General features: G+C 41.4%; 1 protein-coding gene across 1 annotated transcript; it reads left to right on the forward strand.

Annotated features, from left to right (window-relative positions):
• Positions 1–203: 203 nt before the first annotated feature.
• Positions 204–10447, forward strand: LOC143975938 (vomeronasal type-2 receptor 26-like). Its single transcript, XM_077478470.1, has 2 exons — positions 204–414; positions 9543–10447. The coding sequence occupies exons 1-2, from the start codon at positions 204–206 to the stop codon at positions 10445–10447; spliced, it is 1116 nt and encodes a 371-aa protein (XP_077334596.1).
• The last annotated feature ends 17037 nt before the right edge of the window (positions 10448–27484 follow it).

Raw genomic sequence — 27484 nt, forward strand, 5'->3', positions numbered from 1 at the left:
GTATCTTTAAGTGCGTTACCTGCCACAAACTCCGTGGACTCTTACAATCCCAAAAGATGGCTGACCTTCCACCTGACAGACTTAACTCAGATCCTCCCTTTACAAGTGTGGGCCTTGACGTATTCGGTCCTTGGTCCGTTACCACTCGCCAAACCAGGGGAGGCCATGCCAGCAGCAAACGCTGGGCAGTTATTTTTACTTGCATGACTGTTCCAGCTGTTCGCATAGAGTTGATTGAATCAATGGACACTTCCAGCTTTATCAATGCTCTCAGGCGCTTCATTGCCATTAGAGGTCCCGTTAAGCACATCCGCTCTGATAGGGGCACCAACTTTGTTGGAGCAGCCAAGGAACTTCAGATCTTTTCCAATCTAGACAACAACAGTGTGGAAAGGTATCTCAACCAACAGGGATGTACCTGGACATTTAACCCTCCTCATTCTTCCCATATGGGTGGTGTGTGGGAAAGAATGATAGGCGTAGCCCGCAAGATCTTGGATTCTATTTTCCTTCAAATGGGAAATGTCAAACTCACACATGAATGTCTGTCCACCTTCATGGCCAAGGTCTCAGCCATCATAAATGCTAGACCTCTGATCCCAGTTACTAATGATCCAGAGGATCCCATGTTGCTGACACCTGCAACTCTACTCACTCAAAAAACCAACATGGTCAGTGCCCCAAATGGAGAGTTTACCGATAAAGACCTTTTCAGACGTCAATGGAGACAGGTGCAATGCCTAGCCAACACTTTCTGGGACAGATGGAGGAGATATTACATCCAAACCCTACAACTCAGAAATAAGTGGCAAGTTAACAAACCAGACCTGAAGTCAGGAGATGTGGTGCTCGCTAAAGACTGCCAAAACACACAGGAGTGACTGGCCGTTGGGACTTATCACACAGACATTCCCAAGCAAAGATGGACGTGTCAGGAAGGTTGAAGTTAAGATTTCTAAACAGGGAGAAGTAAAGTAATTTCTCAGACCCATATCGGACTTGATTTTACTTGTGTCCAATGACGCTGTTAGTGGCGTTGGTTAACGCCAGATGGGGAGTGTTATGTCTCCAGGATACCTTTCTCTCTTCTAAGGTTCAGAAGAGGGAATTCACCTTGTCATTTAATTTGTATATTGTGTTGTTGCATTATTAAGCTATAAATTATATTTGTTCTAGGTTAGCTGTTATGCTTGCGTCACCTACTGGCCAAACATTAATATAGTTTATGAGAGAAATTATCCAGCCACTTAGGAAGTGATGTAATTCATCATTTCCTCTTTAGTCCGGAAGTGAAACAGCCACAGGGATGAACATGTTCAATCTCATGGCAGCAGTCTAGATGCTATCTCTCCCCATCCATGGCATCGGAGGTAAGCAGTATTAATTTCACTCCTCCACAGGCTATCAGGGAAAGGAGTTAGCCATTTAGTTATTATTTTATATGATGTTTACTATTGTATGGTAATGTTATATTATTCTTGTTGTTTTCAGTTTTACCGCATATCACATGTGTCATTCACGTGTATATTAAAATCTGCAATGTGCCAATAAAAGACACAGACAAGAAACAGTAGTCAATTATTGTGTGTACAGAAAAAGTTTATCTTCCTGGATAGCTATCCATAGACTCCGGGAGTACGAGGGGCGAGGCCAGGACAGTAAAACTCTGACCAGGAACACTACGGATAGTGCAGAAGGGGAAGAGGTTTGGCCACACGGAAGAGCTACAGTCTGCAACCGACTATACAGCCACTTTCATACAGCCAAGCAGCATACAGAGACTGCAGCCCTATACCGCATATCACATGTGTCATTCACGTGTATATTAAAATATGCAACGTGTCAATAAAAGACACAGACAAGAAACAGCAGTCAATTATTGTGTGTGCAGAAAAAGGTTATCTGCCTGGATAGCTACCCATAGACTCCGGGGGGCGAGGCCAGGACACTAATTGATTCGAATTACATTCAAATTACATTCATGTTTGAATCAAATTCCATTAAAATTCCATTGGAAATTAAATTTATTCTATTTTAAATTAGATGTTTGGACGATGGTTACTGTGTATCCTTTCTATTCCATTATATTCTATTTTTTTTTTATTATTATTATTCTATTCTATTCTTTTATTTTATTTTCTATTCTTTTCTTCTTATTTGGATTCAAAATTATTCTATTCAAACTCAAAATTTGGAAACCTGTTATATTGTTATATTTATTTTATTCCTTTTTATTCTATTCTACTCTTTTATATTCTATTATTTTATTTTCCTATATATTAATTTCTATTTTAATCTATTCTTTTCTATTCTATTCAAATTCAAATTTATTCTATTTGAAAATGTAATTTTGTAAAATTGTTCAAATTGTGGGAAATGGTTCTATTCTATTCTATTGTTTTTTTTTAATTCTATTCAATTATTTTATTTTACATAGTTACATTTCTATTCTATTATTTCCTATACTATTCTAATTTTAATTAGTTCTATTCGTATTTTGGAGGATTGTTATTGTTTCCATTTTTTTCTATTCTAATCTACTCTTTTTTTCTATTCTATTCTTTTCTCTCAAATGTATTCTATTTAAAATTCAAATTTCAGAAGATGGGTATATTTGTTCTATTTGTTTTTTTTTATTGTTTTCTATTCCTTTATTTTCTATTCTGTTCTATACTTTTATTTTATATTATATCCCTTTCTGTTCTTTTATTTTTGATTCTGTTCTGTTTTACTATATTCTATTATTTCACTTTTTATTAAATGTTTTTCTATTTTATCATTTTACTTTCTATGCTGTTTTATTCTCTTTGGTAATTTGAATTTGACTTTGATTCAAAAACTATTCAAATTTGACTCAAAAAAATTAAAATTAAAATTTAGTCCGAAAATCTTGTTTCATTACTTGGGATTCATTTAAATCCACTCCTGTTTTAATTCAGAAATTCGGATACATCCCAAATTACAAATAACAAAAAATGTGTTTAAATTTAAATTTGAAACAAAACAAACCACACATGTCTAGAGGTGTCTATTACCATGATTTCCAGCTTCCAAGACCACAGGTATGGTCTATGCATAGTTATGTAGACTCTTTGTCTTAAACAGGGACTACCAGCAAATTTAGCTGCACTAGTTTGTAGTTAACCTGCTTGATTTGTAGTCTTTGTGATCCTTTGGGTTTTCTCCTAAGCCTGGTGTTGCTGTGGTTCCTCCCCTTTGTCAGTAGGTGGCAATGTTACCTTTAGCATTAGTATGATGAACTACAGTAAATCTAGGTTATGAATATTCATACTTCTCTCTGCCAATCAGTAGGAGTTCCATGGCCACTGACGCATGCTGGGAAAGTGTATATAGACAATATATGGAGGTCAAGTGATCAGAGGTCCTCCCATCCAGACATTGGTCTGGTGTGGATGTGTGAGAAGCTACATTGGGTAGGCCTGAAGCCTAAGGCCTAGCCATCTGCTCTGGGCTCTGCAAGAGAGAGCCTGTTTGTTGCCCGGAGTTATGAGGAAAGGGATGGAGTTCTGAGATGTAGTACCAAAGGTTACATTTCCATGAGCTGGGGGTTGTGTAGAAACTGGAAAAGTGTCAAGACAGACTCATCTAAAAAATCTATGCATGGTGCTGTGGTTTTATTTATTGGTTGCTATAGGAAACAGCTGTTGCTATGTAGGTACAGAACATTGGATTCACTTAGGAATGCAACTAACGATTATTTTCATAATCGATTAGTTGGCCGATTATTGTTTTGATTAATCGATTAATCGGATAATAACCTTTATAAAAAAAAAAAAGTGGGTCAAATTGACATTCACTTTCAACCACAGTGACGGGAAAATTTGGAAATAATAGAAAGCTTCTTAGTCAAAGGAATTTTCAGACAGTGTATGTGGTTTTCGTTCAGAAATTACATTCATTTTAAAAACAGAATGTTAAAAACAAGTGAAAACTTATTGTTTTTAACAATTTGCTTTTGATCTGTTTCTGCAGTGCTTTTTGCTGTACGTTTGCATTTTTTTTGGGCAGATTAAAAAACACAAATTGCTGCAAAAACCTATTACACGGCGGCCTTGTGTAGTGTGTTGCGGCATTCATAGAGAGAAGGATAGGCAGGGACAGTGTCAGCTGTGCTTTACTTCTTTAGATAGCACTGTTACAGTGAGTGTAGTGTTCAGGGAGAGAGAAGGATAGGCAGGGACAGTGTCAGCTTTGCTCTGCTTCCTAACCTAGCGCTGTTACAGTGGGTGTAGTGTGTCTCCTGCACAGCATACACCTGAATCTACCCCCTCATTGCTGGTGTTGTGCAGTTGATTTGTGCAACACAGGCATCTGCCTAATATTAACATAACATATTTTGGTTGTGGGGTTCTCCTTAATATCCATACAAGACCCAAAGAGGCTGGTAATGGGCTGGGGTAGGGGGGTGATGGGGTAGCCATGCCAAGATTTCCATCCATATTGCCAGGACAAGACATTACATTAAAGCCACAAGCATTTTGTGCAGGGACTGTTCTAAACATGGGAAACACGTGCCACTTCACAGGCATACTTTAGACACCCCCCAGGTACGATATTTAAAGGAATTTTTCACTTTATGCATCATTAACCCCTTCCCGCCGAGCGTACGCAGATCTGCGTACTCGGCTTCCGGGGGGTATACCGGGATGATGCCCGCACCTGCAGGCATCATCCCGGTACCGTCTTTTACAGCGGGCGATTGGCTATCCAGCCATAACAACCGATGCTGCTAAAAGCCGCTCGGCTGTTATGCCGGAGGAGCGGGAGGGGACGTCCCCCCCTCCCGCCGCCTCCCGCCGCTGTTACCGGTGCTCCCGCTCGATCGGGAGCACCGATTGCGTGTCCGATGGCTCCGGCCGCTGGGGAGGAACTGGAACGAAGCCGTAATCGGCTTCGTTCCAGTCTCCTCATAGTAAACACGGAAGCGACGTCATGACGTCACTTCCCGTTTACTCGGCTGCCAATGGCGCCGGTTTTAAAAAAATATCCGGTATTCAGAATCGCCGTTTTCGGCGATCTGAATACACTGAAGTGTAAAGGAGGGGTGGGGGGTCTTTTAGACCCCCGATCCCTCCATAAAGAGTACCTGTCACCACCTATTACTGTCACAAGGGATGTTTACATTCCTTGTGACAGCAATAAAAGTGATCAAAATTATTATTATTTTTTTTAAACAATTTAGTAATTTTTAAATAAATAAAATAAATAAAAAAATAAAAAAATTTTTTTTAAAGCGCCCGCCGTCCCCGCGAGCTCGCAAAGCAAAGAAAACGCATACGGAAGTCGCGCCCGCGTATGTAAACGGTGTTCAAATCCCACATGTGAGGTATCGCCGCGATCGTCAGAGCGAGAGCAATAATTCTAGCACTAGACCTCCTCTGTAACGCTAACCTGGTAACCGTAAAAAATGTTTAAAGCGTCGCCTATTGAGATTTTTAGGTACCGTACTTTGTCGTCAATCCACAAGTGCGTGCAATTATAAAGTGTGACATGTTTGGTATCTATTTACTCGGCGTAACATTATCTTTCAGATTATGCAAAAAAAATGGGATAATTTTACTGTTTTTTTTTTTTTAAATTAATGAAAGTGTAAATTTTCCCAAAAAGTTGCATTTAAAACACCGCTGCGCAAATACCGTGTGACATAAAATATTGCAACAATCGCCGTTTTATTCTCTAGAGTCTCTGTTAAAAAAATATATATAATGTTTGGGGGTTCCAAGTAATTTTATAGTAGAAAATATGGATTTTAACTTGTAAACACCAAATTCCAAAAACAGGCTTAGTCATGAAAGGGTTAAAATGACTGCTCCAGAAAAAATGTCAGTTTTTAAAACTTATTTTTGCATTGATACATGTCCCCTGGGGCAGGACCCGGGCCCCCAAACCCTTTTTAGGACAATAATATGCATATTGGCCATTATAATTAGCACTTTAGATTTCAAACATTCGCGTCCATTGTAATTAATAGGGTTATAACATTTGTGCAAACTTTTGTTCCGTTCGCAGGTTCTGGTGCAAACCGAACGGGGGGGGGGGGGGGTGTTCGGCTCATCCCTAGTGAGGAGGTGTGCTATGAGTTACACAGCGATGTAAAATGTGCTGCAGCTCACTGATGTGATGTTGCCGGACAACAGAGAGGTGTGAGCTGAAGGCAAATACATAATATGGGCTAGAATTTGACAGTGTGATGGAAATGTGTGATGTGCTGCATGGTTCGCCATCACTGTCCTAGTGTGTCCTGTGCCCTAATACTCTCTCCCTACATATTGCCATAGTGAGCAATAAACTCACTTTTCTTCAGCCTAAAAGTGACCGGCACCTATTTACTGCAACCATCCATGCACACAATGCCTAGGAACCAGCACCCTGAGGTGAAATGTCAGCTAGAGTTGGGCGAGCAATTCAGGACCAGCAAAAGTTTGGCTGTTAGGCAAACACCCAAATTTGCAGGGAGCTCGGCAGGATGTTCACCTGCAGAGTGCCCCACAATGCACTGCGTGCTACATAGTGCATTCTAATCTCTGATACCCAATCAGGGCACAGTGAGTAGCTGCTTGTTAAGGAATGGGCTGCAGCATCCTGCAACGGCTGTGTCACCAGCTGTCAGTACAGTACAGGCTTCCTTGCTGACAGCTGAAAGGAGCAAAAAACATTGCCGGCAATTGAAAAAAAGGAACAAAAACTGTACCCTCCCCCAATCCATACCAGGCTCTTCAGGTCTGGTATGGATTTTAAGGGGAACCCTAAAAAAAGGCGTGGGGTCCCCCCAAAATCTATACCAGATCCTTATCCGAGCATGCAGCCTGGCAGTCCAGGAAAGGGGATCAGCAAACACTCCACCTCCTGAGCCATACCAGGCCACATGTCCTCAACATGAAGGGGTGCTTTGGGGCCCTACCCCCAAAGCACCTTGTCCCCATGTTGATGGGGATAAGGGCCTCTTCCACAAAATCCTTGCCGGTGGTTGTGGGGGTGTGCAGCCAGGGGTCTTATCGGAATCTGGAGGCCCCCTTAATGAAGGGGGCGCCAGATCCTGCCCCCCCCCACCAGGGAGGATGAGTATGGGGTACAAAAATGTAAGAATTAATAAAAGAAAACATTCCCCGATCTAGATGCATCACTAATCACGATGCCCATCTCACTGCCGGACCCAAAAAAGAAAAAAAAAAGTTCCGACCACAAGGACGGCTGACCCCTGAATGCCTGCTCCACCATTTGAAAGTTCTAAAATAGGTAAGGGGTGGGGCCACCTGTTGATTTCACAGGATGACCCGCCCCTTGTGACTTCACTGCCCTTGCATGGCCCCACCCCTTTAAACTTATTTAAGAACTGTCAAGCGGCAGAGCAGGCATCCAGCGGTCATCTGTCCTTGCAGGTGGAACTTTTTTATTTCTTCACACATTAAATACATATATTAAATAAAATCCCAGTCTTTATCATTTTCTGCCCATTTTCTGCCCATACCACATTTCCTGTGCATTTTTTCCCATTTTTATTTTCCACATAACTATAGAGCATCAACATCCTTTTTAGTATTTTACCACTTGTCATGAGCAGTCTCTACATATAAGAGTCTAACTATATACAGAAGATAATGCTTTTGGCATCTTGCTATCTAACTTATCAGCAGACTTGGAAGGAAAGCAGTGCATACAGATCAAGTCAAACATTCCTATTTGTATGCTACTTTGTAGCTAAAGAACAAAGAAACAAATAAAAACTCAAAACGTATGCTATCTATCCAGGCATGTACTGGTCATTGGGACTACCGGGAGTCTCCCGGTGGGCTGATGGCTCAGGGGACTGATTTCAGTGATAGCCTGTCAAAGTAATGGCTGTGCAGCTCACGCAGCCATTAATTTGAGCACCGCTGTACTGCCTATAAGACAGGCATCACTAAATGGCGGACCGCGGTCCGGCCCCAGTAGAGGTTCTGCCTGAACCGCATCCCTCACCAAGTAGTTTCCTGTGTGTCCTCTCCCCGTCGCCCGCATCTCCGTAAAATATTGCTGCACTGACCCCCCCCCCCCCCACACTGCCTGTCTTAGTCACACAAAACATCAAGCGAGGCTGCTCTCGTCAAGGACTTTTTAAGTTAAGAACTGGGGGATTGGTTGCTAGGCAGCAGGGCAGACCCAGCAATCAATCAGCCACCTTTCACGTGAAAAGTCCCGCCCTTTGTCCAGTGTGGCCACACTTCATGTTTTGTGTGAATAAGATAGGGCTCTGTGGGGAGGGGGCAGTGCTGTGCTGTTATGTTATGAAAAGGACAGGGGGTTGGAAATCGAGAGAGGACTGTGATGGGGTCAGTCTATGATGGGAATCTGTTATTGGGGGGGTCAGTCTTTGATGGGGGTCTGAAATTGGGGGTCTGTGATGGGGGGTCAGTCTGTGATGGGTCAGTCTGCAATGGGGGTCTGTGATTTGGGGGTCTGTGATTTGGGGGTCAGTCTGTGATGGTGGGGGTCTGTGATGGGGGGGGTCTGTGATGGGTCAGGTCAGTCTGTGATTGTGGGTCTGTGATGGGTCAGGTCAGTCTGTGATAGGGGTCAGTCTGTGATGGGGTCAGTCTGTCATGGGCTAGTCTGTAATGGGGGTCAGTCTGTAATGGGGGGTCTGTGATGGGGGGTTGTGATGAGGCAGCCTGTGATATAAAATTGAGGGGGGGTGTCATGTGAAGGGAGGAACAGAGGACACTGATGTAAAAGGGTGTCTGTGATTTATGTACTATCAAAACACAGATCTCTGTAAGGACAATAGGAAACAATTGTTTTCTATGTGTCCTGTTCACACTGCAATAGCGCCCCCTGAGTGCTGAGCAGTACGTGTAAAATGCATTCTGTTTCTATGCACCACAACTGAGCTGCGGTGCATAAAAATGAATGAACTGTATTTTGACATTACAATAAAGTTGAAAAAAAAAGTACAAAGGACCTCCGCTGGAAGAATTTTTTTTCAACCGGACCCCCCATGAATTTTAATTCAGTACCCCTGATATAAAGTATAACAGCTAATGGCCAGTGAAGAGGGGGGGTTTGTGTGGCCATCGGGGTTGGCTGGGGGTGGGGCTGTCATCTACACTGCCCATCACCTCACTGCATAGTGCGCAACCCGGCTCAGCCTCAGTGCCGCTGCATTGCTGAAAGGCAGTTAATGGCTGTGCAGTAATGCCGATTCCTGAAATTCCAGCCAATGAGGCTGTAGCACTGTTCCTGCATTAAAGTGGGCTGGTCTGAATGAAGTCCAGGTCCAAATTTGTGTCCCAGTCCAGCCCTCTATCTATCTATCTATCTATCTATCTATCTATCTATCTATCTATCTATCTATCTATCTATCTATCTATCTATCTATCTCATTTGAAATACATCTCTACAATATAAGGGCATTCGTTTATTTTATTTTACTCTCCCACAATGCACTGATGAAAATCCAGCTGCTAGCGGTAAGGCAAGTATCATTTTTTAACTCAGGAGCTTTGGCACAGATGTTCATTGTGTTTGTATTTTCCTTCCTGCAGACAGTGAAAACTGCATGAAATGTCCTGATGATGAATGGCCAAATGAGAAGAAGGATCGGTGTCTTCCCAAATTGGTGGAATTTCTTTCCTACACTGATGATACAATTGTTGCAGTATTTTCATCTGTCTCCATCCTCTGTTGTCTTCTGACTGGTTTAATATTGGGGGTATTTATACATTACCAGGACACCCCCATTGTTAAAGCTAATAACCGGAACCTGAGCTATCTTCTCCTGGTCTCCATCATGTTGAGCTTCCTCTGTGTCTTCTTGTTCCTCGGACGTCCAGTAGATGTAACCTGCATGCTGCGTGTGACCTCTTTCGGTGTCATCTTCTCAGTTGCTGTCTCTTCTCTCCTTGCCAAAAGTATCATGGTGTGTATTGCTTTTAAAGCCACCAAACCTGGGAGTCCTTGGAGGAAATGGATGGGAGCCAAGCTGCCCAATTTTATCATTTGCATGTTTTCACTGCTTCAAGTAATAATCTGTATTTCTTGGTTATCCATTTCTCCTCCATTCCAGGATAAATACACTCACTCTTATCAGGGAAAGATCATCATTCAGTGTAATGAGGGTTCAGTTATCGGCTTCTACTCTGTCCTGGGATATATGGGGCTTCTGGCAGCTGTGAGTTTCATTATAGCTTTTTTAGCCAAAACATTGCCAGACAGTTTTAATGAGGCCAAGTACATCACCTTCAGCATGCTGGTGTTCTGCAGTGTCTGGATTGCCATGATCCCAGCCTATCTGAGCACTAAAGGGAAAGACATGGTGTCTGTGGAGGTTTTTGCTATATTGGCATCAAGCTTTGTACTTCTTGGCTGTATATTTTTCCCAAAATGCTACATAATTCTGTTCAAGCCTCAACTGAATACAAAAACAGGTTTGCTTGAAAATAAAGGATAATAAATTATATATAATTTTATGTACGATGACCCTTGGAAATAAAAATATTATCTATAATATATAGAGCTAACATTATAGTTATATCTATATCATTGTAAATTGTAGTATTTTACTAATGTATTAGGATGAGAATGAATACTGTTAAAGTTTAAAGTTTAATTATTAATACTTACTCTTCCAATGGGCAGTTAGTATCATTTTTTGCTTTCTTGAAGAGCTTTGGACACCACTGATATCCAACACTGTGGATTTGTTGCAGACCTTGTCCCCTGCTTGGTGTAATGGTTCCTACTACTGTCCTACTACAAAGTAATCACTTAGCAGGGAGGAACCACTGTGATCAGAGGGCAGCATAGTTTCCAAATGATCCTAAAGTATGACACCAGAACCACTAATATCTTCAAGAGAGAGAAGATTTCATTCACTGCATTCCAGAACCTTCCATTAAACATATTCTTTTATACTGTAAAGTATTTTGGACAGGGTTGCTTCAAATATATTGCATGTAGATGTCTATATAAACAAGTACATTTTGCCTGGTACATTCTAAAATATTTCTCTAAAAACTAATTAAATTTGATGAGAGCATGTTTACAGTAAGTTCACATTTTAATTGCTATGTTTACTTCATTTCAAATAATGCAGTATTTTGTTTTAGTGTCCTTTGCACAGTGTGCACCTAAAGCTTTACCTGAATACAATTGCCGCTGTTCTCATACTAATAATACTAAAAAGGACGTCAATTTTGATTAGGTACAGCAGCACACGACTGCGCAATTGTCAGTTAAAGTGACGCAGTGCTGAATCGTAAAAAAAATGGCCTGGTCATTGAGCAGCCAAATCTTCCGGGGCTGAAGTGGTTAAATACATTTGTATATCTTTATTTCTACCTTTTGTTGTTGTATCTTTGCACCTTTAAAATCCTAAACAAGTTGATCCCTATTACAACCTTATAAACAAAGGGGAAAAAGAAACCAACAAGGGAGCCTGGAATAGGAGATGTTTGATTGTCACACAGTACCCAAAATAGAAATGATGGTTAAAAAGAAACAATAAATCTTTATTATGATATATAAGAGAGAAGAGCCGGAAACTCCAAAGTCCATATTGCAAAAATGTATTGGCTATAAATGAGCATTAAAAAGCAAAGAACTGACGCGTTTCGGCATGAGCCTTACACCTAGCAAGTTTACAATGACATTTATTTACAATAACATTTATAAGGAAACAGATACAAAACTCCATCCTCTTCTGAGGCACAAAGAGGGCTAATTGCCTCATTATCTCTCAGGAGTGTACCCTATGCATGAGAGTACTCCCAGGAGGGAGGGGAGAAGAGAAAGCACTGGGTTTCATAGTTTCATAGTTAGTTAGGTTGAATAAAGACACCAGTCCATCCAGTTCAACCTGAGTGAATGTCTACAATTGTCCCTATCCCTGTACACTCACATCGGTCCCTACCCTTAAGCAGCCCACAATCCAAGGTCCCCATTCATATACTATGGCCAATTTTTTGACAGAAGCCAATTAACCTACCTGCATGTCTTTGGATTGTGGGAGGAAACCGGAGTACCCGGAGGAAACCCACGCAGGCACAGGGAGAACATGCAAACTCCAGGCAGGTAGTGTCGAGGTTGGGATTCGAACCAGCGACCCTTCTTACTGCTAGATGAGAGTGCTAACCACTACACCACTGTGCTGTGGGTCCTAAAGGAATAATGATAATAGGTAGTGCAATCAGCATGGTTACAAAAAAAAATATTATTACAAAGTGTTTGATACAGCATTCAATACATGCACATATATAAGGGTAAACAATATAACATGAATTAGATAAATTAGTAGATGTCTGGGGAAAAATGTTTGTGCAGAGATATTTGAGCACAGTGAAAAACTATACCAATTGTGCTTATTAAAAATTGATCCATATCACAAATATATAGATATCCACACTATTGAGCCTAATAGACCAACACATTTTGCATAAGTCCAGTGCTTCTTCAGGATCCACAAGCTCTCTATATCAAAAATATGGGTGCAATATCTACAATGAAAAAACAATAATTACAAGATTGTACATTTTACAATTTTACCTGAAAATGACACTATGGAGAGGTCCAAAGCCATAATTAAAAAAAAAAAAAAAAAAAACCTTTCCTTCACCTTGGTGGGGGGATGGACAACATAGACATAAACCAGATGTGTCATTTCACCTAAAAAGCACCAAATATACGTCAGCCATCCAGTGTGCCAAGGATTATTCAGGTTTTATATCAGTCAGAGAAACAAAGTATATTATTTTACAGATGTTTCACCCCAAGTCTCTTAACCACTTGCCGACCGCCGCACGACGATGTACGTCCTATTTTTGAAGAGGGATATCTCAATAACGGCAGCAGCTGCTGCCACAACCGAGATATCCATCTCTTCAGGCGGCGGTCGGCTGTTAACGGTGGTCTCCGCGGTGGATTCGCCGTGAGATCACCGCTATCGGTGGCAGGAGAGGTGCCACTCCCCCTCCCGCCACCCTCCCGCACCTTCCGCCGCTTACCGGAGCCGTCGGTAGCGGCGGAGGCGATCGGGTCCTCTTCCTAGCTGGGCATAGAGACAAATGAGGCTAAGATGGCCCCCACTCGTCTCTATACCATAAGAGGGCGGAAGCAACGTCAAAACGTCACTTCCGCCCATACCTCTTAAAGGTATTTTTTTTTTTTTTTATTCGATTTTCTTTTTTTTTTTTTTTTTTTTTTTGCATTTTAGCCAAAATATGAGATCTGAGGACTTTTTGACAACAGATCTCATATTTAAGAGGACCTGTCATGCTTTTTTCTATTACAAGGGATGTTTACATTCCTTGTAATAGGAATAAAAGTGATCCTTTTTAAGAAAAAAAAAAAAAAACAGTGTAAAAATAAATAAAATCAATTAAAATAAATAAGAAACATTTTTTTTTTATTTTTTTTTTTAAAACACCCCGTCACAACGAGCTTGCGCACAGAAGCAAGCGCATACGTGAGTAGCGCCCGCATATGAAAACGGTGGTCAAACCACACATGTGAGGTATTGCCGCGATCGGTAGAGCGAGAGCAATAATTCTAGCTCTAGACCTCCTCTGTAACGCAAAAAATGCAACCTGTAGAATTTTTTAAATGTCGCTTATGGAGATTTTTGAGGCTAAAAGTTTGACGCCATTCCACGAGCGGGCACAATTTTGAAGCGTGACATGTTGGATATCAATTTACTTGGCGTACCATTATCTTTCACAATATAAAAAAAAATTGGGCTAATTTTACTGTTGCCTTATTTTTTTATTCAAAAAAGTGAATTTTTTCCAAAAAAAGTGCGCTTGTAAGACCGCTCCGCAAATACGGAGTGAAAAAAAGTATTTAAATGACTGCCATTTTATTCTCTAGGGTGTTAGAAAAAAACAATATAAAATGTTTGGGGGTTCTAAGTAATTTTCTAGCAAAAAAAAAACAGTTTTAAACATGTAAACACCAAGTCTGAAAAAGAGGCCTGGTCCTTAAGTGGTTAAAGATGGATATCCCAGGAAATCTACCACATGCCTCAATATTAAATCAAAACAGGGACCCGAGTTTCCATATGATGAGTTGTAATATAAAGAGCTCCCTTAGGATCAAAGGTAGACACAAATGCCCACAAAGGACGTCATTCCATCAAGCATACAGAGACCCATCCACACTTGGTTTGATAACCTGAATCCCAAAGTATAATATTCCACTCTACACAAAAATCAGACCAACATAAGAAAAGCAAAATCAATTGCGGAACAGTATGCATGGTAATCAAAGCTCTTTATAAAGAAGGGAAATGGAATGCCCAGCTGGGTCATGTGCCCCCCGCCCCCACAGTAATCAGAGGCACTGAGTGGAACGCTTCTCCGAGCGTCCAAACCACGGCCCAGAACAATCAGAAAAATGGAGGGGGACAAGCAAAAAAGAAACTCCAACAGAAAAATGAGCATAAAGGACTAACAAAATATTAAAAAAAATAATAATATCCACAGGGCTTCTTGTTCATTAAGGCCGGGCCTATTGCATAATTTTTTAAAATAGATCCATCTACATTCTTTTTGTAAACTCATTTTATCAAATTCCCCCTTCTAGAATGTGGGTCAATCCATTCCAATGCTACAAACTTTAAGACCCCAGATTTATACTTATGAACAAAGGCAAAATGGTGGTCCGCAGAGTTTTCTAAATGACTACCTGTTTATCATTGACATGATCTTGGATGCTTTTCCAAAATTTACATTTTGTTTTACCCACATAAAATGCATTAACCACTTAACAAGAGCGTTATAGCCGAATGATGGCTAGAGCGCTGCTCGATAACTCTGGGATTTACGTCCTCCAAGAATCGTGCTCCCGCACGCCCCCCTGGGGCGTACACATGGGAGTATCCGTGACGCATCAAGGTAAATGGCCTCTGACAGCGGCCATTTACCATGTGATTGCTCTGCCAAATGACAGACCAATCAATTGTAAACAAACCGGTTCCTCTCACCCCTCTCTGTACTGATCAGTACAGTGTGAGCGGAGAGGGGAGAGATTGATTACAGCAGTGCTGTGGGCTGTGCGCTGCTCTGTGCCCATTGCAGCCTCATCCATCCATCTGTCATACTCATCCATCCATCCATACTCAGCCATCCCTCTATCATATTCATCCATCCATCCATACTCAGCAAAACTCATCCATCCATACTCATCCATCCATACTCAGCAATACTCATCCATTCTCAGCCATCCCACCCATACTCACCCATTCCCAGCAATACACAGCCATACACAGCCATACACAGCCATACTCAGTCATACTCAGTCATACCCAGCCATACTCAGCCATACTCAGCCATGCTCAGCCATGCTCAGCAATCCCATCTATACTCAGCCATACTCATTCATGCTCAATCATCCCACCCATACTCACCCATTCCCAGCAATACACAGCCATACACAGCCATACTCAGCCATACTCAGCCATACTCAGCCATACCCAGCCATACTCATTCATGCTCAGTCATCCCATCCAAACTTTGTATCGGCCTATAGGAAAACCAACCAAAAACAATATCTAGAGGCCAGCATCAGAATACGAACTGCCCAAACGTGACTTATTGAGCAGAACACCCCATAAATCCATAAGTATTGGCAGGAAGCCAAGGATCTCTTTGATACCTGGGCAAATAATCTAGAAAATGACACATACTCAACAATACTACAAATATGGAAATAAGGCAGGGAAGCTATTGGCCAGACTTACCAAGGGTACATACCTTCCCACCCATATCAATGCCCTGCACAATCCCGAAGGTACGCTTTCCACATCTCCCAAGAATCTATAGATCTCACCGAAACAAGAAAATATTTAGACTCAACGTCCCTCCTCTGGATGAACCCAGATCTATTAAAAACTTTAAATACTCCAATCACTAAAGAGGAAATCATGATTTCCTTTAACGGCCTGCCAATTGGAAAAGCCCCAGGCCCTGATGGGTACACACCCAAATTTTATAAAGTAATAAAAGAGACAACTACCCCCTCTCTACTAGCAGTCTACAATTCAATATGGGACCATACCTTCCGACAGGACATCAAGCAAACATAAAACTGATTGCCAAAAAAAGGAAAGGACCCTTACAACCCAGGGTCATACTGCCCAATTTCATTGATAAACATAGATTCCAAAATCCTCTGTACGGTAATAGCCTCCCGATTAGCAAATATTATGCCATCTCTTATTCATAATGCGCAGTCAGGCTTCACCAAGGATGAGTCAGCCTCATCCAATCTGAGAAAAGTCCTAGCCGCCTAGCCGAATAGGAAAAACAACCAGAGGTCAAGTCCTGGGGAAAAAAGTGTGGGAACTCCCACCCAAGATCCACTCCCCCACCAAAAAAATTAAAAAATGATACGCTCATATGCACGAACGCTTCAAAAGTGGTATTTTTCATCCAATTTTCGTATTGTGTATATGAAGCTTAACTGTTAGTGCATAAAAAAAAACAATCCTCAATAAACATAAATACGGTAATTCTCTGAATAATCAGCATTCATTCAATTGTGCTTCCATGCAAATGTGAACATCATGTTCTGATCTTTATTGGGGAATGTTATTTTGTATATTGAGTGTTTATGTGGTGAGTTTACACTTTTCATTGAACAGAGTTTGGATAACACAGGGTTAAACAGAAAGGTCATAAATGAACTGCACATTATCTGGACAGAATGCTTGGGGAGATAGTGATGTGTTCCTGGTTAGGAGATGTATGTTAGCTTGGGGGGCTGCAAACTCTGCAGGGCTCCAACACACACTCGCTGCTATTCCAACCCTTCACATATTTCCACATAAACTTCCATCCTGGCATTAAACTTTGCCAGGTATTGTGCTCAGCTTACCACCCCAAACTGATGTTCCTCCCTCAGCTCACCTCTCTCCCTGCATGTCCTGTGAGCAGAATAGCTGTGCTCCTCCTATGGGTTCTCTCATCATATGGCACTGAAGATAGAGGAGTGGGGGATTCAGCGGGACACACAGAGCAAGTATGCAGGAGACTGGGGGGTGGGGGGGAGATGAGGAGACAGAAAATCAGGAGGGGTCGGCGGGGAGGAGCGCATCACAAGAGGTCTGACTAAATACAATCTCTTAGCAGCAAGGACCTGATCTACCCATCAGCTAGCTGTGATTGACAGGTAGATCTAAGTGGAAGCTGTCATGGGGCCCCCTACTGGCAATACCTGAATAGTGAGGTGTGCGGCACTTACTATTGCGAGCTGTGTCGGCAGCTTCTGGTGTAGCACCTGCCACACAGCTCACATACTTCAAAGTCTTGCAGGACATGGCTGCTAATGGGAACTGAGTTCCTGTTGTGGAAAAAGTACAGGAACTCCGTTCCCATGCGTTCCCGTAGGACTTGAGCCCTGAAAACAACACCCCCTTGAAGATGTAGCAATCATTACCTTAGATGCCGAAAAGGCTTTTGATAATGTTAGTTTTCAATGGCTATCCTTAGTGATGCAAAAGTTAGGGCTATCAGGCCCCTTTTACCACTTCATACACAACTTGCATTCTGCACCGCCGGTACAGTAATACCTGCAGGAGTACAGTCCAACCCCATACAGTTACACAAAGGAACAAGACAGGGATGTCCCCTCTCTCCCCTGCTATTTAATCTAGCCATTGAACCCCTTTCACGATATCTCAGCACCACAGCCTCCATTCAAGGAATCCTGGATGATATTTTCGCCATACATTCAACTTTCAACTCCTTTTGCAAATGCTCTGGCCTGAAAATAAACTTTGCCAAGTGTGAAATCCTTCTTCTAACAAGTGCAACACATTCATGGATGCCCTTCTCCCCCTTCCACATAAACAAGAAACACATCACCTATCTAGGCATTAAAATAGGTAAGGAACCATTCTCTCTTTACTATCTCAACTATCCTCCTTTGATTTCAAAAATTGTGGGTGAACTGGAGGCCTGGTCCAACCTTCCACTATCACTCTTTGGGAGATGCGCGCTCTTTAGAATGGTCAGCTTTGCTCGACTTTTATACCCCCTAAAAATGTTACCATTATTACTGAAACATAAAGATATACAGAACTTAAATAAGGCAATTACAACTTTTTTTTTGTTTACAAACTTTCATAGAAAGAGTACATATTAATACAAATAAGAATATTATACAGGTACATTGATCCAAATTGTTTGTGACATATAGATCAAAGATTCACGGCAAACAGAACAACAAACCATAAAAAGCGCAAAGGAATATATGGTGCATTGTCAACACTCACAATATATTAGATGCAGTAGCATTATCTATTCTCAATGTCTATCTTAGAGATTTAAAATTCAATAATAGAACCAATAACCTAACAAAAAATAACATTAAAAACATAAAAGAAAAATTTGACATACTGCTTCTGGTGTTTGTATTTTCGTTCAAAAGTTTTATTTTATGTTAAAATAAATTACATGTACAGAATATAAGACAAATTATTTGATACCAGAAATAAAAAGACATATTGAAGTACGGATAATATAAAGCAAAGAAGAATTTCAAGATATTCTCGTGGGAATGACAATAAATGGCCTTATATATTTTAGAATTTGAAAACATTCTTATAGCTGAGTTTTAAACATTTTAATCCCAAGAAAATATAAATATGTCTAAAAGAAAATATATGATTTTAAAGTTTTGACCATAACTTCTAAAGTATGTTTATAGTAAGTATTATATAGTAAGGGAGGAACATAAAAGGTATATAGGAGGGGAAGGGGAGGGAATAATTCTCTGGAGGAGGTTTTATATATCAGCTAATGTTGTAATTCTATAAAAAATCTTAATCACCATAACAATAAAACTCGGTTATCAATATTATCTGACGTATAATATTTAATCCAGGGTTTCCATATGATATCAAACTTTGTCATCTGGTTTTTATCTATAGCGTCCATTTTAGCATGGATGAAGGATTGATTCATTCTACGTTTGGTTTCTGCAATGTTCACCGCGCCTGTTTTCCACGCATTGGCTATAGTCTGCTTTGCGGCTATCAGGAGTGTAAGAACTAATTTGAATTGTTTCTGATTCAGAAAGGCTGGTTTTAAATTAAGGAGAGCTATAATTGGGTCTGGAAAAATTGGACGATCAAAAAATTTTGTAATTATCAGAAAGATCTTTTTCCAAAATGATTGTACAATTGGGCAATGCCACCAGGTATGTATATAGGTACCTTTTTCTGGACAGCCACGAAAGCAGAGGCCAGTGTTGTCTGTTGAGAATTGGGCGATTCTCGCAGGAACCAAATACCAGCGCGTGAGAACGTTATATGATGATTCAGACGCCAATATATTTATAGAGGAAGATTTTGTGAAAGACCATATGTTGGACCAAGACCTAGAATTGATCGTACAATCCAAATCTTTTTCCCACTTGGCCACATATTTAGGTATAACAGTATTAGAATTAGATATCAATTGTGTATACAATGATGTAGCATGTGGTTCCTTGAGACAAAATCTTTCAAATTGAGAAATATTATGTAAGTTTACATTTAAATTGAGAAGAGGAGTATAAAAAAATGTGATTTGGAGATATCTGAATATTTCTGATTGTGGAAGCTTATATAATTTACATAGATCTGTAAAAGATTTTATTGATGTAGTTGAAGTTAAATTATATAGACAAGTGATACCAACCTTAGACCAAGCTTTAAAGGTTTTGGGATATTTCCAGGCTGGGTAAAAAGTCGGATTCTTGTGAAAAGATAATAGCGGATTTTGTGGAGATTGCAGACCATGTGAATTTCTATACCTATCCCATATAGATAGAGAGTGCTTAGAAATGGGGTTATTTATAGACTTACGATCCGCAGGTTGTAACCATTATATTGTTTATAGGAAGAGGATCACAGTCTACAGCTTCAATGATTTTTGTATTTTCATACGAAAGTATTTTGGTTAGAGCAACTGCCTCTCTATCACTTCTAGATTAGTAGCCTTGGGCCGTTCTAGTCAAGGACCTAGTTTCAGACATTACAGGGATCTTAAAAATTTCAGCCACATCCACCACTTACACGGTACTAGACTTATCCAATGTTTTTTCTTGAGTATTGATGTACATGAGGATTTTCAGGAAATCTTCCCTTTTTACCTGGGGCCCCTGGCCAACAGCTGACCTGGACACTTTGTCTCCCTCAGGGATGTGTGGACAGTCTGGCAGCCTTTTCAATGGTTTTGAAAGTCACCTTGGATGGGTATCACCCCAGGGATCTGTCCTACTACAATATGTAGATGACCTACTGTTGTGTAGTGAGAGCGGGACGCAGTGTGCAGCAGACTTTGAAAAGCCTGATGAATCACCTGTTTCTCAAGGACCACTTGGCGTCTTGGAAAAAGATCCAGTGGTGCAGGGACAAGGTGGAATACCTAGGATGTATTATCTCAGGTGGGACACAAGTGTCCCCTGAACAAGTCAAAACCCTGACCTGTCTCGGTCCCACGAAGGATAAGGCAGCGCTCCTTTCCTTCTTCAGCTCTATCATCTACTGTAGGCAATGGATCCCCGACTGTTCTTTTTATGACTCAGTCATACGCACTGCCACTGCATTGACTGCCCCAAAACAGGTCACATATACTGAGGAAACGACACAAGCTTTTAACTCTTTGTTGCAGTCCTTGGCCAGTGCCCCAGCACTGGGCTTGCCAGATTACAGAAAATCCTTTGTACTATACTGTGTAGTCAGGGGCCCTGCATTCACTGCGGTTCTAGCGCAAATGCATGGTACTCACTACCGCCCCGTGGCCTACCTTTCAAAAAAACTACCAATTCAAGTCCAGGGCATGCCTGCCTGTCTACAAGCTGTGGCTGCTTTGCAATGACTGTAAAGGAGGCATGTAAAATTACTCTCAGCACTGACACAACTCTGTACACACTGTAGTGCATCTTCTACAAAACATGTCAACTCAACACATGACAGCTCAGAGATCCAGTGGTTATGATATTGTGTTATTAAACACACATGGACTCACAGTCAAATCATGCTCAGAAACCACCCCAGCAGTTAGACTGTTACACTCCTTACTTAGACTGCCCATTGCAATCACTCCCACCCATGACTGTTCTAAAGAATTGACTAATACAACTTCACCAAGACCGGACCTCACTGACACTCCCAACCCTGAATTTTTAGACATTTTTGTTGATGGAAGTTGTTCAAGGCCCTCAGATAACACGTACATTGAAACGAAACCACTAACAGCCAGTTCAGCACAACAAGCTGAGCTACATGCCTTAACTAGAGCATGTCAGTTATTTCAGGGACAGAAAGTGAACATTTACACTGACAGCAAATATGCTTTCAGCGTGGCCCATGATTATGGAATGATCTGGACTAATCGGGGGTTTAAAACCGCAGACAACAAACAAATTGCCAACCAAAAATGGGTGGAAAACCTCCTGCAAGCACTCCATTTACCATCCAAGGTTAATATTATAAAAGTGAAAGGTCACTCTTATGACAAGACAGAAACTACTAAAGGTAACAACTTAGCGGACACAGCAGCCAAAGCTGCAGCTAGTAGTGCACCTGTGCAGGGAACTCAAATGTTGTTCTCAACAGATTTCCTTTCTCCCGATTTCAACTCCATAGTTTCTCTTGTGTAAAGAAAAGCACAACCCGAAGACATAGATTGCTGGGTTCATGCAGGTTTGACACGCAATCCGGATGGATTGTGGTCAAACAAGGAGGGAGTCATAGGTTTGATCCCAGAAGCTGTTGCTCCCTTAATCCTGTCATACCTTCATGGTCCTGGACACATAGGAAGAAAGCCCCTTTTACAACTGTATAATCAAAGCTTTTGCACACAGAAAGCACATTCTCTGGTCAGTCAGCTAGTGGACTCATGTCTCACCTGTGCACAAAACAATGTTCAAGGTCCAAAATATGGTTTACATGGACATCTTCCTGTTACAGGAGAGACCGCAGGGATAGCTACTAGATGTATAATCAATCATTGGATCAGTAGGTTTGGTTTACCTGCTACCATATACTCTGACCAGGGGCTCGCTTTCACAGCAAAACTCACCCAAGAGTTAGTGAAAGTTTTGGGGATATGGAAGTTCCACATTCCTTACCATCCACAGAGTGCAGGAGTAGTGGAAAGGATGAACAGGAACATTAAGGACACGCTAAGGAAGGCCACACAGGGTACTATGAAGAACTGGCTTCATTTCTTGCCAGGGGTACTCTTCTAGATAAGGACCACCCCTCATGCCAGGACAGGTCTCTCTCCCTTTGAAAACCTAATGGGTAGGCCAGCACAAAAGCCCCTAAAATAGGTGAGGAGTCTAACTTATTTTCCTTACAGGAAGATCACGTGAAACATTTGGTAAGTAGCCTTACTGAAAACTATGATAAGGTTGCTGGCACTTTCTCTCCTCTTTCCACAGAGCCCAGGCACCCCTTCATACCAGGAGACATAGTGTTGATCAAACAACTTGCAGTCCGCCAGCAACCAGGTCCTGTCTTTCAAGGTCCATTTGAAGTCCTCAAGGTCTCCAGGACAGCAATTCTGACTGAGCAAAGCCCGCAATGGATCCACGCATTAAGGATAAAGAAAGTGCCACAGCAGGAAGAACCAGAGATGGTTCCAGAACCAGAGATGGACCCAAAGCCAGGACCAAACGGATCCGAAGAGACACTGACCCAACCACTCCCTGCCTCCCCCCTCCTCCATTCAGATCCGAAGAGACTCTGATCCCATCACTCCCTGCCCCTCTCCCCTCCAGCCCCTTTGTCCCACAGCCAAGCTGCCTTCCTTCTAGGGTCCCCCAAGCCCCAATTCACAAAGCCCAGAAGGTGCAATGTTAAAATTATTCTTATTTTGTCAATTGCATTAACCATGAAGGTATTCTTATTAACTGTTTTTGGGTGCTGGCTTACATCTTCATGCGGAATGAGTAGGAATAACAGTATAGGGGTCAGGGGTGGAGCAACACTTACAGAATGAGTTATAATTATCCCTGCTGTATACAGACAGGAGATATAATGTCAAAAGCACAAATTGCAGCAACAACTGAGTATCGCATCCAGAGGAGGGATGGGACATGTAACATAACAGCAATCATATTGTTAGCAACATATAGGGACACAATGATGAAAGGGCTAAATTACAGGACCGAATGAGACGTCTGGGAGACTCATGGAATCCATTTTATGGAGTGGGAGGTTGGTTTGGTTCGTTCTGGGATAGTATCATGAATTTCTTTAAGAAAGTAGGAATGATCCTCATCATCATACTTATCCTGGGAATTGCAATTTATGCCACCATTAAGATTGTATTTTGTCTAAATGGGTAGAATTACCAAAATCAAACCTTACACTTCAGACCCAGACACAGCCATAGCTATGTTCTACTCAGAACATAGGTGGTACTGAGAATGATCAAGAAAGGACTTCGTCCTTCATGATCAGAGGAGGGATTGTAAGGGTAGGGAGAGTCACCCTTTAAGTTTATACTCTTCTTATTACATTTAGACTCTGCTTGAACAGATATTTACTGAAGTTTAGTGAAACATCATGCTTTGCAAGTTACTTCTGAAGTCTGCAAGAAACAGGATGCATTTGTGGTCAGAGCTAGCTGTTAGAATTTATAGGAAGTAGGAAATATTCATAAGGTGAAATGAAGCTATGTGGTTTAATTATAGATGATTTCTTAAGGTCATTTATATAAATATATGTCTGTATGTCTGGAGACCTTTTATCAGAATTCCCCTAAAAAACTCCATTTATTGTATGACGCACTAGATGTCAATGCTGTGTGATTGGTGATATCTAAAAATGTCTTGTCTAATCCTGATTGGCTGACAATGCAATTTGAAGCACATAAAAAGTAGTATACAGGAAGTAAAAGAACCTAGTCATGATAATCCTCAACTCGTGTGATTGTCTGATTTTTACCCAATCGATTGAAAGGGCTTTCCAGTGATAGCCCATTGTACAGCACTGAATAGCGTGTGGATCAACTTTTGTTTTGGGGGAACAACCCCGGGGAGGTCTGCAAATAAAATACACATTTGATGAGTAATGTTCAGGCCTGTTATTTGTGATACCTTCAAAGTTACCTGTTGCCAGAAGGAATGTAATGCCCCACAGCTCCAGAAAGTGTGGAGGAGAATACCCAATTCTCTCCACAATCCCTGAAACAGCTATCGGGGACCGTATGGAACATTCCGTGAATCCTGACCGGGGTATAATACCATTTGGTATGCAACTTCACCACCGCTTCCTTAATGGCTACTGAGCGTGTGCATTTATGCATATTATTTATCATGTCCTACCAATCTTCATCAGAAAACTCTACATTCATCTTGGTTTCCCACCCTAGCATTGCTTGGGATTTAGCTTCTGTGTGGTGTTCATTCAAATGCATATATATTATATATATTGTCCCCCTATCCCTGGACTCCCCATGGCATAAGTTTTAAACATTGTTCTAGTACCATCCTCTATCAGGGAGATAGCCTTCTGAAAAAAGTAGCGTGTCTGTAAATATTTATAAAAATCCATGGTGTAGTTTTGGTTCAGATACTCAAAGGAGCATAGTGTGGTACCCTGAAGTAAAGAGTGCAATGTCACCAGCCTTTGTGAGGACCAGTGAGCAAAGTTCAATTCTGCACCAAAAGCCACCGGGAAATCAGGATCACCTAAGAAAGATGTTAAAAGAGCTGGTTTAGAAATAAGCCCAAATTTCTCCTTGTACAGGGTCCAGAGATATAGGGACTGCCCAACTATCCCTTTGAGCTGAGTGATATCTCTATGATGCACTGTGTTAGTCCACAGGATGCCTGGCAGGTAATATGGTTTGATAGACACTCCTCTCAAATTGTAGTCATGGAATTTTAAACGATGGTGCATGCCATTGGGCTAGTTGAACCAGCCTGGCTGGCAAGTAGTATTTCCACAGGTTCGGGCACCCCAGTCCACCCCTGTCATGGGCTCTAAACATAAGTGACCTATTCAAGCGTGGTTGTTTGCCCTGCCAGATAAATTTCAGTAGATCCGATTGAATGGTCTGTATTGTAGATCTAGACACATACAATGGGAGGGCCCTGAATTAAAACAACAATTTTGGGAGGACAGACATTTTCACCACATGTATACTGCCTAAAAAGGATATATGATATGAGGACCATTGAGCTAATAGCCTTTTAATATTGGAGAAGGCCTGTGGATAGTTTTGGGTGAATAATGCTTTCAGAGTTGGGACTAGTCTACTACCTAGGTACTGTAATGATTCTGTTTTCCAGGAGAACCCAAAGCTGCTCTGCAGGGATGAGACCAGGGGTTGTGGTAAATTGATTGGCATTGCTACACATTGCTGCACATTTGGAAGGGTTAACTCCCAGACTGGACACTTTATAGGAGTCTAAAGCTGATAAAAGGGGTCAGATAGAAAGAGAAGGACGTCGTCCGCGTACAGACTTAGTTTATATTCCTGGTTATTACTGCTATATCCTCTAATATTAGTAGATGTATGTTAGCTATTAATGTATCTAGACAGGGGTTCAATTGCAAGGGCAAATAGTAAGGGGGTAAAGGACAGCCCTGTCTAGTTCCCCATCCCAGGGTAAAGTATTCTGACAAACAGCTTGGAAGTTTGATACGAGTTTGAGGTTGGTGGAAAAGAGCACAAAAACCGTGTACAAAATTACCCTGGATCCCAAATTTGAGTAATATAGTGTCTAAATACGGCCATAGGACATTATCAAAGGCCTTGTTAATATTTAGACTCAGCATCAACAATTTGCGTGAGTGCAAGTCAGCGTCCTGTATAATATTAGATGCAAGGCAAATGTTATCCGTGATTTGTCTAGTAGGGATGAATTCCGTTTGATCAGGGGAGATTAGAGTAGTAATTATGGCTGCAAGGCGATCCGCTAACATACGGCTGAATATTTTTAAATCATTGTTAATGACCGATATACATCTAAAGTTTGGGGAAAGCAAGTGATCCTTTCCTGGCTTTGGGATCAGGGACATCAGGGACATATTAGCAAACAGCATATCCTTGTTAAAGAGCTTTGTCAGTTTAGGGGTCAAACGTAGGGATGAGCCGAACACCCCCCAGTTCGGTTCGCACCAGAACTTTCGGACCGAAAATTTGTGCGAACTTTAGAACCCCATTGAAGTCTATGGGACTCGAATGTTCAAAATAAAAAGTTCTAATTTTAATGGCTAATATGCAAGATATTGTCCTAAAAAGGGTTTGGGGACCTGGCTCCTGCCCCAGGGGACATGGGTCAATGCCAATTTTTTTTAAAAAACAGTTGTTTTTTCGGGAGCACTGATTTTAATGACGATTAAAGTGAAAAAAAAGTGAAATAATCCTTTAAATATCATGCCTGGGGGGTGTCTATAGTGCGCCTGAGAAGTGCCACGTGTTTCCCCTGTTTAGAACATCCCCTGCACAAAATGACATTTAACGGAAAAAAAGTCATTTTAAACTGCTGGCAGTTTTAATGTAATATCTGGTTCCGGCAATATGGATGAAAAGCATTGAGAAAAATGGCATTGGTAGCGCCCCCTGCCCATTATCAGCCCCATTGTGTTTTGTACGGATATTAAGGGGAACCCCGTACGTATATTAAAAAAAGGAAAGGCATGGGGCCCCCAGGCCCTATATACTCAGAACAGCAGTATACAGGCGGTGCAAACAAGACAGGGACTGTGTAGGTTGGTTGCGTTAAGTAGAATCTCTTTGTAATTTTGAACTGGTACATTTTTAAAGTGTAGCTTCAGTCAAAAAATCTATTTTTAAGATTTTTGAAAAACATAGGGAAGGGTTACCACCCTTGTATATTTTTTTTTTTTGCCATCCGTCTTTTTTTCATCTCACTTCCTGTTTTCTCTTTCAATTTGCAAGTAGGAGACATTTGTAAGTTGGATATTTGAAAGTAGGGGCCTGCTCTATATGCTCTGCAGAAATGGGGGCCTAAGGTGTTGGTGTTGCCACAACACTGTAAGCACTCAAAGTGACTCTTGGTGGGCGCTGGAGCGTCCAGCTGTGAACGATTAAATCAAGAATTGTAATTATATGCCATTGTTGAAGAGTGGTAGAAAAATTGGGCCTTTGGAGGTTGTTGGTGCCACAACATTATAAGTCCTCACAGTTACTCTCGGAGGGTGCAGGAACGGGCCCTGCTGTGAAATATTATATCAAGAATTGTAATTACATGCCCCTGTTAAACAGGGGCTAAAAAATTGGGCCTCAGGCACTGGGGCTGGTGCCACAACACTGCGACCTCTACCAGATACTCTAGTTGGAGTGCAGAAATGAGCCCTGCAGCAAAGCATTGCATCAAAAATTGTATTATATGCCCCTGTTAAACAGGAGCTGAAAAATTGGGCCTTAGGAACTGCTTGCTGGTGTCACGACACTGCAACCTCTCCCAGATACTCTAGTTGGAGTGCAGGAATGAGCCCTGCTGCAAAACATTGCATCACAAA

This window comes from Lithobates pipiens, unplaced genomic scaffold (assembly GCF_037356315.1).
Source record: "Lithobates pipiens isolate NorthernLeopardFrog02 unplaced genomic scaffold, aLitPip1_a1.2 Scaffold_13, whole genome shotgun sequence".
In the NCBI taxonomy this organism is placed as follows: domain Eukaryota; kingdom Metazoa; phylum Chordata; class Amphibia; order Anura; family Ranidae; genus Lithobates; species Lithobates pipiens.